The following is a 12,967-nucleotide window of genomic DNA, read 5'->3' as shown; positions in this document are numbered from 1 at the left end:
CCTACGTGTAATCTAATGTAGTTTGAATATCGGTGATAGGATTGTTCATAAGTTACAGTTAAGACTGTAATATAGAGTAGAGATGATTGCAATACTCAGGGTCAAGTTAGGGTTTTGTTTTAATATAGGATAAGTATAATCTGTATAATTTGTATTGTATTGTTTTGTTTATCTTTTTTGCTATATGACAAAATTCAATAAAATATATTAAACAACAATAAGTTTTTATCCTAATTTGACACAGACTAAGGATCTAATACCAATACTACTATTTATCATTTCTATAGCGCTGAAAGGCGTACACAGCGCTGTACATTTAACCTTCAGTAGTCGGTCCCTGCTCAGAAAAGCTTACAATTTAATTTGGACAGACAGGACATTTCAGGGTTTGGGGAGATTCTGGTAGAAGGAATGATACAACGGGTAAAGGAGTACTTAAGGCCTAATTCTACAGTGCTGTGAGTGGGAGTTGAAAGCAGCTTTATAAAAGTGGGCTTTTAGCTTGGATTTGAATACTGCTAGAGACAGAGCATGACGTGTTGACCCAGGCAGCCTGTTCCAGGCATATGGCATGGCAAGAAAGAAGGAACGGAGTCTGGAGTTGGCAGTGGAGGAGAATGGTACAGATAAGAGGGACTTACCCAATGAATGGAGTTCACGAGGGGGAGTATAGGGAGAGATAAGTGAGGAGAGATTATGAGGAGCTACAGAGTGAATGCACTTGTAAGTCTAAGCATTGGAGCTATCTCTGTGGATGTTGTGAGTGTTTGAACACCCCTAATATTGAGCAAACTCCTTGAGGTCTGACCCAGTAAGGCTTTATGTTCTTAAGTAACTAGATCAATTCAAAAACAAATATCACACTCTCACTATGTTATATTTATTTTCACTGTTTGCTTCTTATTTTTCTGTAGATTCTTCCATGAAACTCACAATTAATCCATCATTCATTTGTCATTCTGATAATTGATTCTAATGTGACCTCAGCGGCTACACTTGGATTTCATATTTCATGTAAAACTCAAGCTATACCGTAGCCAGCCTCCTCATCGGTTACTCTTTGATCTTATCTTACATTCAAATTCTTCAATTGATTTAAATAATTTATGGTATAAAATCCTTAAATAGCTTATTTCAAAGTTGATACACTGAATGGGGCTCCCAAGTAACTAGAAGCATTTCCCTTGCAGGTAGCAGTAACTCCCAGCTGGTTAATTCCCACTGACTGGGTCAGTACCACTTAAATGGAAACTGATGTTGAATATTTGCTCTGATGTTCTCAGCACTCTCCAGTTCCAGTGTGATCTGGGGGCAAAGCCTAAGTGGAACTGGAAGTTATCAGGACAATTTTCAATCAAACCTCTGTAATCAGATAAACCACTCTCTATGTGTTTAAATGGCTTTGAGGATTGCTTTCCCTGGGGAGAGTGAACATAAAAATTTTATTTATGCAGACTGTTCTGCAACATAATAGCAAGCAATGGCACAAAGATATACCACACAGGCAGTACCAGCATGCCTATAGAGAAAGCAGCATATGATGCAGAATGGTGTGCAGGCTAAATTTTATTTTGTTCAGTTTCCTGGTATTTTTTTTAAATTTTTGTTCTGTGTTTTTAAAAAGTTTCTTTGTTTCATGGGACAATGTCGAAAATGGTGTGCACCTTTCGTGAATAGTGTGTACTGTCTGTGCACACTCTTTTTCTGTAGTGCACCCTATTTGTAAATCAGGCACACTCTTCATGAATAGTGCATGCTGTTTGAAGAGTTAGCACCATTTCTCGATAGTGTGTGTTGGAGTGTGCAGTTTGTTTTTTTTTTATCTTTATTAATTTTCAAAACTATTACAAAGTGCCAAGAATTATACAGACAATAATGATCAACATAGGCACTTAAATTCCATCAATAATAATGCAGAAGAAAAATATCCTTCCCCTCCCATCCAACAATTTAATCAATAGATAAACCAAAAAGATTTCCCCCACCCCCACCCGCCCCGTCCTGGATATATATATATATATATATATATATATATATATATATAGAAATAAAAGAAAAGAAAACTATGTTGAAGTAACAAAGAATGTCAACGGGCCCCAAACCAAATTTAAAAAATTGCTATGCCCCAACATATCAGCATTCATCTTTTCATATTTGTAACCTAAACATAAACTGGCCCACCAAAAAGGAAAGGATGCAGACTATTTGGTATTGGAAGAGTGCGCATGTCTCACAAATAGTGCACACTATTTATGACACAAAAGGAAACACGGTTTCAGCTATTTTTTTGTCATCATTGACGTTTCCCATGTTATTTTAAATGAATGCACTTATGTGCTTTTCCTTCTTTCTCTTAGATTATTAGAAAAGTGAAAATTTTGTCTCAGAGCAAGGCTTTCTTTCTCTATGCCTGCCTTTCTTTAAAGTTCAAGAATTAATTTCTCTTTATCATTTCACAGTCAAATTTTGTCTATGAGATGAGTCTTGAGCCAATAAAGCAAACATGCTGTTCATCACAAAAGGACAGTGCCTGCAGAAATAAGAATAAACATGAACCTTGTGGGGCTCGTTTTGGGACAGCTATTGCTTCAGTGAAGGATCTCAACCTTGATGGATTTAATGATGTTGTTATAGGAGCCCCTCTAGAGGGTGACCATCGTGGTGCAGTATACATTTATCATGGAAATGGAAAAACCATAAGGAAACAGTATGCTCAGGTATGATATTTGGTTATTTTGTGTGACATTTATTTTGCTTGAAGCCCTTCTAGACGGTGACCATTTAGAACCCATATATAATTATCATGGAAATGGCAAAAACCATAAAGAAACAATATGCCCAGGTGTGATACAAGTTGGTTGGTTTTATTTGACATGTATGTGTGCTCCAGTCATGGTACATGGGCTTGTCGTGCCACTGGGGCTTGTACACATCTGTGAAGCTGAAAACCATGCTGTCAGCAGTTTCACTACCAGCGTGGCCTCCCAAGGTGGACAGGTTTCAGCAGAGATATCAGACTAATGATATATCACCCATCTGGGCAGCAGCAGATGGGCAGTGTTGGAGGTGGAGGATTGAGTTTGATGCGACAACGGTGACATCAAATTTACACTGCACAGAAGGCCCAGCAGTCTACTTCTGTATTCTGCCATGAAAACTTGATGATTTTCATTAAGTCATTAGGACACGAATATTCAGCAATATGTAACCGACTAGAACCTGTGCTTTCAGGTTAAATAGCGCTTAATCATCTAAATGTGAATATTCAACAACCAATGAGACAACCAATTATCTCCACTGAATATTCTCAGTTAGTGGCTAAAAGTTAACTAGCTATATTGCGCAATAACCAACAATTTTCAGCGCTAATCAGCCAAGTTTAGCAGCCAAATTGAGTCATACAAATAGCAGTCCTATCTTTGGCTGTTATAAACTTAGCCTTCTAGCACTGAATATTGACATAACTGGTTAAAGTTTAAGCCAGCCAAAAAACACCAGGTATTCAATGCCAGTCAACGGAAAAGACCTGGCATTAACTGCAGTCAGTGCCGACTACAGAAGTTAGTCAGCTGGAGGGAAGGAGGAAGATTTGTGGCTGCTGCTGATGCTTCAGGGGCTGAAGGGAGGGGGGTATTGGGTCAGGAGTACGACTTGGGTGGAGGTTGTCTGAGAAGCACAGGAGACATTATTTTTCTTGCCGGTTAGTTGAAGGTGCCGGTTAACTGGGATTCTACTGTATTATAATAGTACGGCTCAATGATTAAAGCTACCGCCTCAGCACCCTGGGGTTATGGGTTCAAACCCATGCTGCTCCTTGTGACCCTGGGCAAGTCACTTAATCCCCCCATTGCCCCAGGTACATTAGATTGATCGTGAGCCCATTGAGACAGACAGAGAAAGATGCTTGAGTACCTGAATAAACCATTCTGAGCTCTCCTGGAAGAACGGTATAGAAAATTGAATGAATGATGTTCATTCTTTATAGTAGCAGTTGTATGAGATAGGGAATGATGTATGGAACTGTTGCAGTAGCTACTGAAAATGGGGAAGGTGCCCAAAGATGCACCAAAGGTCAGAAAAGAGATGTTAGTGATGGCTAGCTGTCATGGGGAGAGGGGGAAGAGAAGCTGCAGGTGCAGCCTGGCATTAATGGGTAGCCTGAGGAATGTCAATGACTCAGAGGAGTGATGACATCTGGAGGTCATGGGATACAAGAAATAATGGTAACTGAAAATAGAGTCTCAATGACCTACAGTTGTGCCCCGGGTTAGGGGGATCCTGAAAGGTGTCAGCAGAAGATGTTTGCTTATATGAGAGGTGAATAGTAAGGGAAAATGTGGTTCTTGGGTTGCAAGAGAAAAAGCAATCTGATGTCTCTGAGAGTAGCAGATCTTGGACTACTTCCTAGTCCTGGAAGAGGAAAGTCAAAGCAAAATGGATTCACATATGCTGGTTCTGATCTTTAATAATGCCAAACAAAAAGAAAAAAGAAGAGGCAAATGACAAGTGTCCAGCAGAAAGAAAAAGTTAGTCTACAACTTTCACTAAAATGAGGATCACAATATATAAAATCAGCACACACCACTCCTTTTAAAAATTATCCAATTTATGAAGTCATGCATAATCAAATATAAAATGCAAATGAATACAGTATATTTTGTGAAATATTAAGCTGTTTGCTTCTAATGTTCCCTACAGCATATTCCATCAGGTGGAGATGGGGAGAAAGTAAAATTTTTTGGGCAGTCTATACATGGAGAAATGGATTTGAATGGTGATGGTATTACTGATGTGACCATTGGTGGCCTGGGTGGTGCTGCCCTCTTTTGGTATGTATTTGTATGTCATCTGTTAAAACTAAATATTAAATAGATATGAAAAATGTATCACTGATGGTAAACCGCTTTACATTAATATGTAAATGTTTGGAATTTCCAGATTAATGGGGTTTTATCTGTTTTCTATTGAAAGCTATTCCTTGTGTGTCAATGCAATTGATTGATAGGGGCATTTTCAGGACTCCTGCCATAAGTATGTAATCAGTGATATGTAATCTTAGTGCCTTTTTCATGTCATGAGGACTCATCTTAAAAGTACCTTAAGCTTTGTTTAGGTTGGTTTATAGATTCAGGAACCTAGGAGATAACCTCCTTTGGGCCTCTAGTAAGATAAACAATATTATATTTTGGTATATCACTGGGACTTATGGACTTTTGTATATAACTTGAGTTTAAATTGCATAATTAGGGGCCCTTTAACAAAAACTTGTTAAAGTGTAGGTTTAATGCTTTATAATGTAGGGCAGGGCTGCCCAATTCTGGTCCTCAAGATCTACTGGCAGGCCAGGTTTTCAGGATATCCACAATGAATATGCATGAGAGAGATTTGCCTGCACTGCCTTCTTGGTATGCAAATCTCTTTCATACATGCTTAATGTGGATATCCTTAAAACCTGGCCTGCCAGTAGATCTCGAGGACCGGAATTGGGCAGCCCTGATGTAGGGGTTTCCCATGCACTAAGCCAGTTTTAACTTGGCAGAATTTAGAGCTATTTTTTTTCCAGGTCCCATACTAATTTTTACATTGGTGTGTGGGACTTGCAAAAAAAACCAAACACCAAAATCAACATAAGAGATACTTAAGGCCTAATTCTATATATAGCATCCAAAAAATCAGTACCTACTAGAATGGCACTTAGCACGATTCTATAAAAGGCACATGCCATTTATGGAATCGCACTTAGGAGATAGGGAATGATGCAGGGAACTGTTGCAGTAGCTACTGAAAATGAGGATGGTGCCCAAAGATGCACCAAAGGCGTGTCATTAACATTACAGCACACCTATTTAGACCAAGGAAAACCAGGCCTAAATACCTGTGCTTAAGTAGTGTGCGGATCCAGTGTATTCTGTATCAGTGCGCTTAACTTTTAGGAATGCCCACAATCCACCCATGCTCCTCACCTGGCCATGTTCCCTTTTCAGATTCATACATGCACCACTTAATAGAATGCACCTACCAAGTTATGCATGTAACTTCTAATTAGTGCTAATTAGCATCAATTATGTAGTGTCAATTGCCATTTATTGGTGCCAATTGGTTTTGTTAAAGAATTAAGGGCTAGATGCACTAAAGATAACCGACTCAGGGCCAGATTCACTAAACTGACTGATCGTGTCCCGATCGGTTTGCGACCCCAACCCGATTCACTAACCTTCTGGCCGATCCTGTCTGCACCCAATCCAATTCCAACATGCAAATGAGTGGAAATGCATTCCTGCAGCGATTCACTAAATAAATCGATTGGGCTGGCTGATCCAAACGTGAGCGACTGCTGAGGACCATTCACTGATGTCCTTTCCGACTGCCTTGCTCTCTGCCACCCTGAAAAAACAATCAAAAGCGCCCTGCTCTCTGCTTCACCAGTTCTCTGCCGCCCTGCTCCGTTAGCCCAGTGCAAAGCCAGAAGCATATCAGGGAAGCCAATGCTGGCTGCATGGTTCTAGCAAGGAGGTGTAAAGGGAAGAAAAGAAGGATTCCTTCTGGCGACTGAACTCCGCTGTGAGTAACAGCACGTGTTTACAGCTCACAGAAAAGAGTGCCGGTTTAAACAAAATGCGGTGTTTTTCTCCTCCCAAAGCAGTAAACTTGTTTGGGGCTGTAAGCAGGACTTCTCAGGAGCTTTTGTAGCTTTTCCCCGTTATTTTCTTTCTTTCTGCTACAAGGCTGGAGTGGGGCCAGTTTGTTAAAACAGCTATCCACTGAATTGCTATGCGGCCATGTTGCAGCTGATTTTTTTTTTTTTTTCTTCTGTTCTGTGCTGTCAGAGGGAAGTCAGGAGAGCAGGCATATGCGCAGACCATCTACAGGCAAAGAAGATAGTCTGTGCATGTGTCAGGATCGCTCTACAGTGATCCGTGTAGTCACTGTGGGGGCATACCACAGATCAAGATAATTTGCATGTTGAGGCTTCCTGAATTAGTCGGCTGGGACGACTCAGACATGGATAAGAAATGGATTGGAAAGGTAAGTGGGGTTTAGTGAATCTAGCCTTCAATCGTTGTTGGCTGATTCTCCGGCCAATTCTCCAGGAGCTATCAAGTAAGTGATTGATATGTGCGTAGAGCCCTATCAGCAGTGACAGGGAAAACATCTGTTAGGGCTTCTTTTTTTTCTTTTTTAATGGCACAGATGTGTTTGTGTTACACATCCACAATCTGTCCCATTTAAAAAAATAAGAACCCCCCCCCCAAATGGCAGGAGGGATGCCCAGTCCCTCCTGCCATGCAGAACACCCCCACACCATTCCCCCCTACTCCCCATCCCAGGCATCCCGGAGCCATTCCCCTCAAAATCCCCCCAAAATTGCAGGATGGATGCCCACTCCCTCCTGCTACTGGACCACCCCCACCCCAAACTGCCCCTGTACCTTTTTTAAAAGTTGGAAGCGGGAAGCCTGCTCTCAGGCTCCTGCTTCGACCCACCTGTCTAAATGATGGGCCTTCCCCTCCCCTGTGCATCATGTGATGCACGAGGAGGGGCCAAAGGCCCTTATTGGTTCAGACACCTAAGGCACCTCTCAAGAGGTGGGGCCTTATATTTCTGAGGCCTTGATTGGCATGACCAATCAGGACTTTAGGCTCTTCCCTTAGTATCCTGGGAAGGAGAGCGAGATGCTAGACCAGGAAATGGAAGGGAAGGAGGTGAGAGAAATGTCATACTGTGGGAAGGGGGGAAAGGAAGGAGAGATGTTGGATCACTAGGAGGAGGGGAGGGAAGGAGAGAGATGTCAGACCATGGAAACGGAAGGGGAAGGAGAGAGAGGTGTCAGACCATGGGAGAGGAGAGCGATAGGAAGGGAAGACATGGAAAAGTAGAGTTTGAGAAGAAAGCAGAAAAATGGTAAAAAGTTGAATGTTAAAAGTTAATACCAAAGATGGATGCAGGGCAGAAAGTGAAGTAGGAGAGAAAAACAGTCAATGAATATGAAGGCCCTGAAACACAGTTAGAAGGAAGTGCAACCAGAGACTAGGAAAGGATGATTAGAAAAATAAAATCACCAGACAACAAAGGTAGGGAAAATGATTTTATTTTCAATTTAGTGATCAAAATGTGTCAGGTTTTGAGAATTTATATCTGTTGTCTATATTTTGCACTATATTTATCTATTTTTCTTTAGCTATTACTGAGGTGATATTGCATATTTTAAGTCATCTACCTTGGCCTCTGAAAAAAAACAGAATATAAATTATAATTAACATTTTCTCTACATACTGCTTGCTTTGTATAGTTTAATTTTGTGTTACCACTATGCATTGTTAATAAAATTATATTATGTGTAAATGAAAAATGAATGGAAGAAATCACATTACCATTAGTTACCATTAAGGGGACGGGTCTGGGGTGGAGCTTGATTGTGGGTACTCGGTTGACATTTGTTAGATTTAGGGGATTACTTGGGCTTGAAGAAGTTGAGAAACACTGCCCTGGAATCCAGTCTGTTCTTAGTTTCTATAGATGGTAGACATGGTAAGTCAATGCAGTCTTCTGAGGTGTGTTGACTAATTGTGCCTGGAAGTATAGGTTTTCTTTCTGGTTCACCTTTCTTGCGAAAGAACTACTTCTCTTGGCTGTTTGTTTTGTTGCCTGGCTGCTGGACTGCAGTTGAGGTCTGCAGGGTCCTATTTTATTCCAGGGGTGTCAAACCCAGGTCCCTCCCCCCCATTCCCCCTCCTATTTGGTCTTGGAGAAAAAGTTTATATTGAAAGTTAAAAAAAAATTAAACAAAGGGCCTCAGTTAGTTAGCTCTGCTAGGCTGCTGACGTCTAGCCTTGAGTGCCTGAGGGGTCTGCCTAAGAAAAGATTTGTAAATCTTACAAAGAGAGACTCTAATTGTGCTTTATTGCAATTACCTCCTTGCAGTCTTTGTTGGTTTGATGCTGTGGGATTTCTCTTCCTTACCATGCAGTTGGTTTTCATCTCCCCCACGGGGGCAGGTCTTTTGTTCTGGCAGTCATATCATCATAGCGCCAGAAATGCTGCATCATTTGTTTACACCAGATCCTGGATGCAGATGGGACTTGCTCGTTTTGTCTGGCCAGAGCCTCCCTGCTGGTAGCATCGTCCGACTCCACTTCTAAGCTGTTTTGCTTTAGGTTCTTATGGGTATCTATTTGTCAAATAATACGACACACAATATAATGCAGAGAACAAGCTTTTTTTCACCATACATTAGTCTAACAAATATACATCACCGTTGAAGTATGCATCATCTATGCCACTGACTGGAGAGATCCAAGTTGCAGCCAAACACAGAGAACTTCAACGGGCCAAACACCCTTGGATGTTGTGACCATCCAGGCGTTATCCCCGCCAAGGTCCCAGTTAGAGCTCAGGGCCAGGCCCAAAAGAAAGTCAGGAAAGGTATTGGCAAGTTGCATTCATCATACATTAACTGATAAACGCTGTCATGCTCTCTCTCCACCACTTAACAAGCCTTCCCTCCCACCCAAAATAATTTTTTGTGCTCATTGTGCATGTACAAATTTACCATTGGATGCCAGCACACAGGCTTGCTAGTTCATACCGCAATTTAGTAAAAGGACTCCTTTGTGAGGCAGGAGTTTTTTAAGGCAGAGGGTAGGTAGGCTGTTAACCCAGAACAGCTACAGCTGATATTATGCTCTAGTTGAAATTAGGGATATCTTTCTCTTTAATTTTACATATATATTTGAACAAATGCTAAACATATGACATAATAAATTATACAGTACATTAAAACAACACTTCTGAGGTACATAATTTAAAAAAATACATCCAAAAACCCACCTAAATTGGCACTTGGACGATCAAAAAGACAGGACATCCAAGTACCGATAATGGAACAGGGTTTTAGACATATCCAAAACCAGCTTAGGCCTTTTCCCTGCCTCTGTTTGCCCAGAGTGAAAAGGGGCATTTTTGGAGGAATGGGTAGGGCAGGGTGTGGGCCGACCTAGACTTAGTCATCTGGCAGCCATAATTGAAAACTTTGACAGGATGTCTGGACGGAACTTAGACGTTTTGACTTAGACCAAGTCAAAACAGGTATAAGTTCCAGATTGGGCCGCTGAGCTGATCGTGGCTGCTGCAATCAGCTCAGCGGCCCAGGCAACTCGTCCCCCCACCCTGTAATGATCGCATCAGGAGAGATGCCCAGTCTTTCCTGGTGACACTCCCGAACCCTCACGCAATCTTCCCTGGCAGTAAGGATGCCCAGTCCCTCCTGCTGATACTCCCACCCCCAAAAAGTTCACCCCCATCTGGCCCCACCCAGACCTCCCACTCCCACCAGGACATTTCCTTGTTCCCTACTTTGGGCACCTAGGGCCTTAGGCCAAAAGGGAACTTAGACATTGTTTTTTTATTATTATGCCCCTCCACTTTACCATAAAATAAAACAAAATAGTAATAAAATCAAATGATAGCCACCATTCATTAACCCTCCATTTTCATTAACCCTCCCTTTTATGAAGCCATGTTATGCTTTATCACCAGCTGCGGCGGTATTAGCTCTGATGCTCAGAGAATTCATATGAGTGTCGGAGCTAATACTAAAAAAAAGCCTAACATGGCTTCGTGAATTTAACCGGGGGGGGGGGGGGAGGGGTAAATTATCCAAGACACAGAAAAGAATTCATAATGCTGCCAAAATAAGCCTGGTAAAGAAAGAAGGCTTTTAGTTTTTTCCTAAACAATAATAACTTGCTTCTAGGAACATACTAAAAGGAATGTGTTCCTTAATATTGGTTCAGCACAAAATGTAGCCTTCCATTTTATCCTGCGGTTTGTACAGCCTTTTTTTTCCAGGATGATTTATTTTTCAACAACTTTTGGACAATAAAAAAAAACTTCTCACAAAAATTAACCATCATAGAGGCCAGTTTACTACGTAAACATGGCAATTCGTGCAAACCTTAGCATAGGTAAGCCTCACATGACTCTCATAACCCAGCTATTAACATTGTGATTAGGTTACTGTTCTTTAGGGAATCCGCCAGAAAGATCAGGGTTTCTGTCAGTAGATAAAATTATGTCTTCTATCCTTGAAATGTTTTAGTATAAGATGAACAAAATGAATGGCCTACAGTCATGCTGTGTATCTTTTCAGTTTTTGTTAAATTTGAAAAGAAATCATCGGCTAATTTAAAGTTATCCTTTGTTTCATCACATTTTGTAGGTCTCGTGATGTGGCTGAAGTTAATGTAACCATCAATTTCACTCCTAATGCAATTAATATTCAAAAAAAAAATTGCAAAGCTTATGGCAAAGAGACAGTATGCATTCATGCTACAATTTGTTTTAAAGTCAAACTAAAGTCTACTGAGGACACAGATTATAAAACTGGTAAGTGATTTTTTTTCATTTTATTTTATATACATTTCATATCTCGGTTTTGGTACAGACGTGGCAAGTTTCTTATACGTAAGGGCACCTTTTCTAGTGCTTATTGTGCACTAATGGGCATTAAGCATTCATTGTCTGCTGCCATGCCCATAAGAATAAAATGGTCTATGGAATCAGTGCGCATCAAGCTATGTGTTAGTAAAAGGGGTCCTTAATATTGATCCACTCACTAGGCTTCTTCTGAATACCTCATGAGATTTCAAAGCCCCAGTGGAGTTCATGTAAGAATCTGGAGTCTTTCAGTAACTGTCTCTTATCAAAATCACCACTATTGACTTAGGCCCTGATTCACTAAAGTCAGCAATCGTCACTAAACCTGTTTTCACAGGTTTAGCGACGATTTCTGCTAACCGACCCGAGTCACAAAATAGCCCTTCCGCCTGTTTTCCCCCTCGATCATCCATTTTCCGATCCGCCCATGCAAATTTATAAAACCCCATGCAAAATAGCCAAGCGATTGATTCACTAACGCTTGGTTGGCTATTTTGCATCAGATTTTAATATCCTAAAACCCGACTGCTGTAGACCTGTGTCGGTAACTGTGTTACCCAAATACACAAATGAGAGCAAAAGACACTTGTACAAACTAGTAATACAAAATAGGTATCAGTGTGTCAAGTTCAAATGTAGGGAACTTCTAGCGTAGCCAAACTTTATCTACTTAGAAATAAAGGACCTCAAAATCCAGCAGGATAAAGTTCTCTGAAGCACAAAGGCTTAGGAAAAGAGAGCCTAACAGGTTATCACTGGTCCTGCTCTGGTATAAATAAACCAGCGGAGAGAAAACCCACAACCGGGAAAAAACTCTCCAACTAGAAAACCGGGCTTAAACAAAAGGCTTAAAAATGCTAAAAAGCCCTTACATTAAAGCATAAGATTATCAGGAGTTAAGTTGTTGGAAAAACATCAAGGGTAGGCAAAATTTCCAATAGCGTCTTAACATCCAACTGCCAATAAATATTGAAACATTCAAACTGAGCTTTACAGCAGAATTTTCAATGCCTATCGAGTGCAGTATGCAGTCTGCAGTGTTTCTATATCTTGGTCTCTATCTAGCTGGAGATTTCAAAGATGCTGTTGATTGCTAAAACCCCTGGTTTATTTTAGTTCTTCAACAAGAGTCCTTGTTTTGCCATCAAGTTGCTGCGTCAGGAAGAGCTAACCTTTCTGGTAATTACTGCACTAGATGTGAAGAAAGTAAAAGCCCAGATGACGTCATTAGGGTGGGAAACTTTTTCAAAAGAACAGAGGAATTTAAAGGGACATGGTTCCAGAAAGCCGCCATTAAAAAGATTAGCAAAAAATTTGTGTTCAAAAGGAGAAACACCCATCCTAATAATAAAGTCCAAAAGTGAATCAAAGCTATAAAAGTTGTTTGCTGTAAATAACTAATAAAAATTATTCAAAATGAAACTAAAATCAAGGGGAAGTCTTGCTAATAGATGATTTTAACATGCCGGATGTTGATTGGGATATCCCTATTATAGGGTCTTCTAGAAGTAAGGAGATTCTGAATTCTCTA

The 12,967-nt window shown here is 40.6% G+C and overlaps 1 protein-coding gene across 1 annotated transcript in view; it reads left to right on the top strand.

The window, feature by feature from the left end:
- ITGA1 (integrin subunit alpha 1) overlaps positions 1-12,967 on the top strand; it is a 284,456-nt gene that overhangs the window by 200,089 nt on the left and 71,400 nt on the right. The window contains exons 14-16 of the mRNA XM_033931541.1: positions 2,460-2,717; positions 4,699-4,829; positions 11,219-11,385. Coding sequence (XP_033787432.1) covers positions 2,460-2,717; positions 4,699-4,829; positions 11,219-11,385 — 556 coding nt within the window. The remainder of the gene's footprint in view (positions 1-2,459; positions 2,718-4,698; positions 4,830-11,218; positions 11,386-12,967) is intronic.

Source organism: Geotrypetes seraphini, chromosome 1, assembly GCF_902459505.1.
Source record: "Geotrypetes seraphini chromosome 1, aGeoSer1.1, whole genome shotgun sequence".
NCBI classification, from domain to species: Eukaryota; Metazoa; Chordata; class Amphibia; order Gymnophiona; family Dermophiidae; genus Geotrypetes; species Geotrypetes seraphini.
Note: the sequence above shows the minus strand (reverse complement) of the source record. Positions and strands in the feature narration are given on the sequence as shown.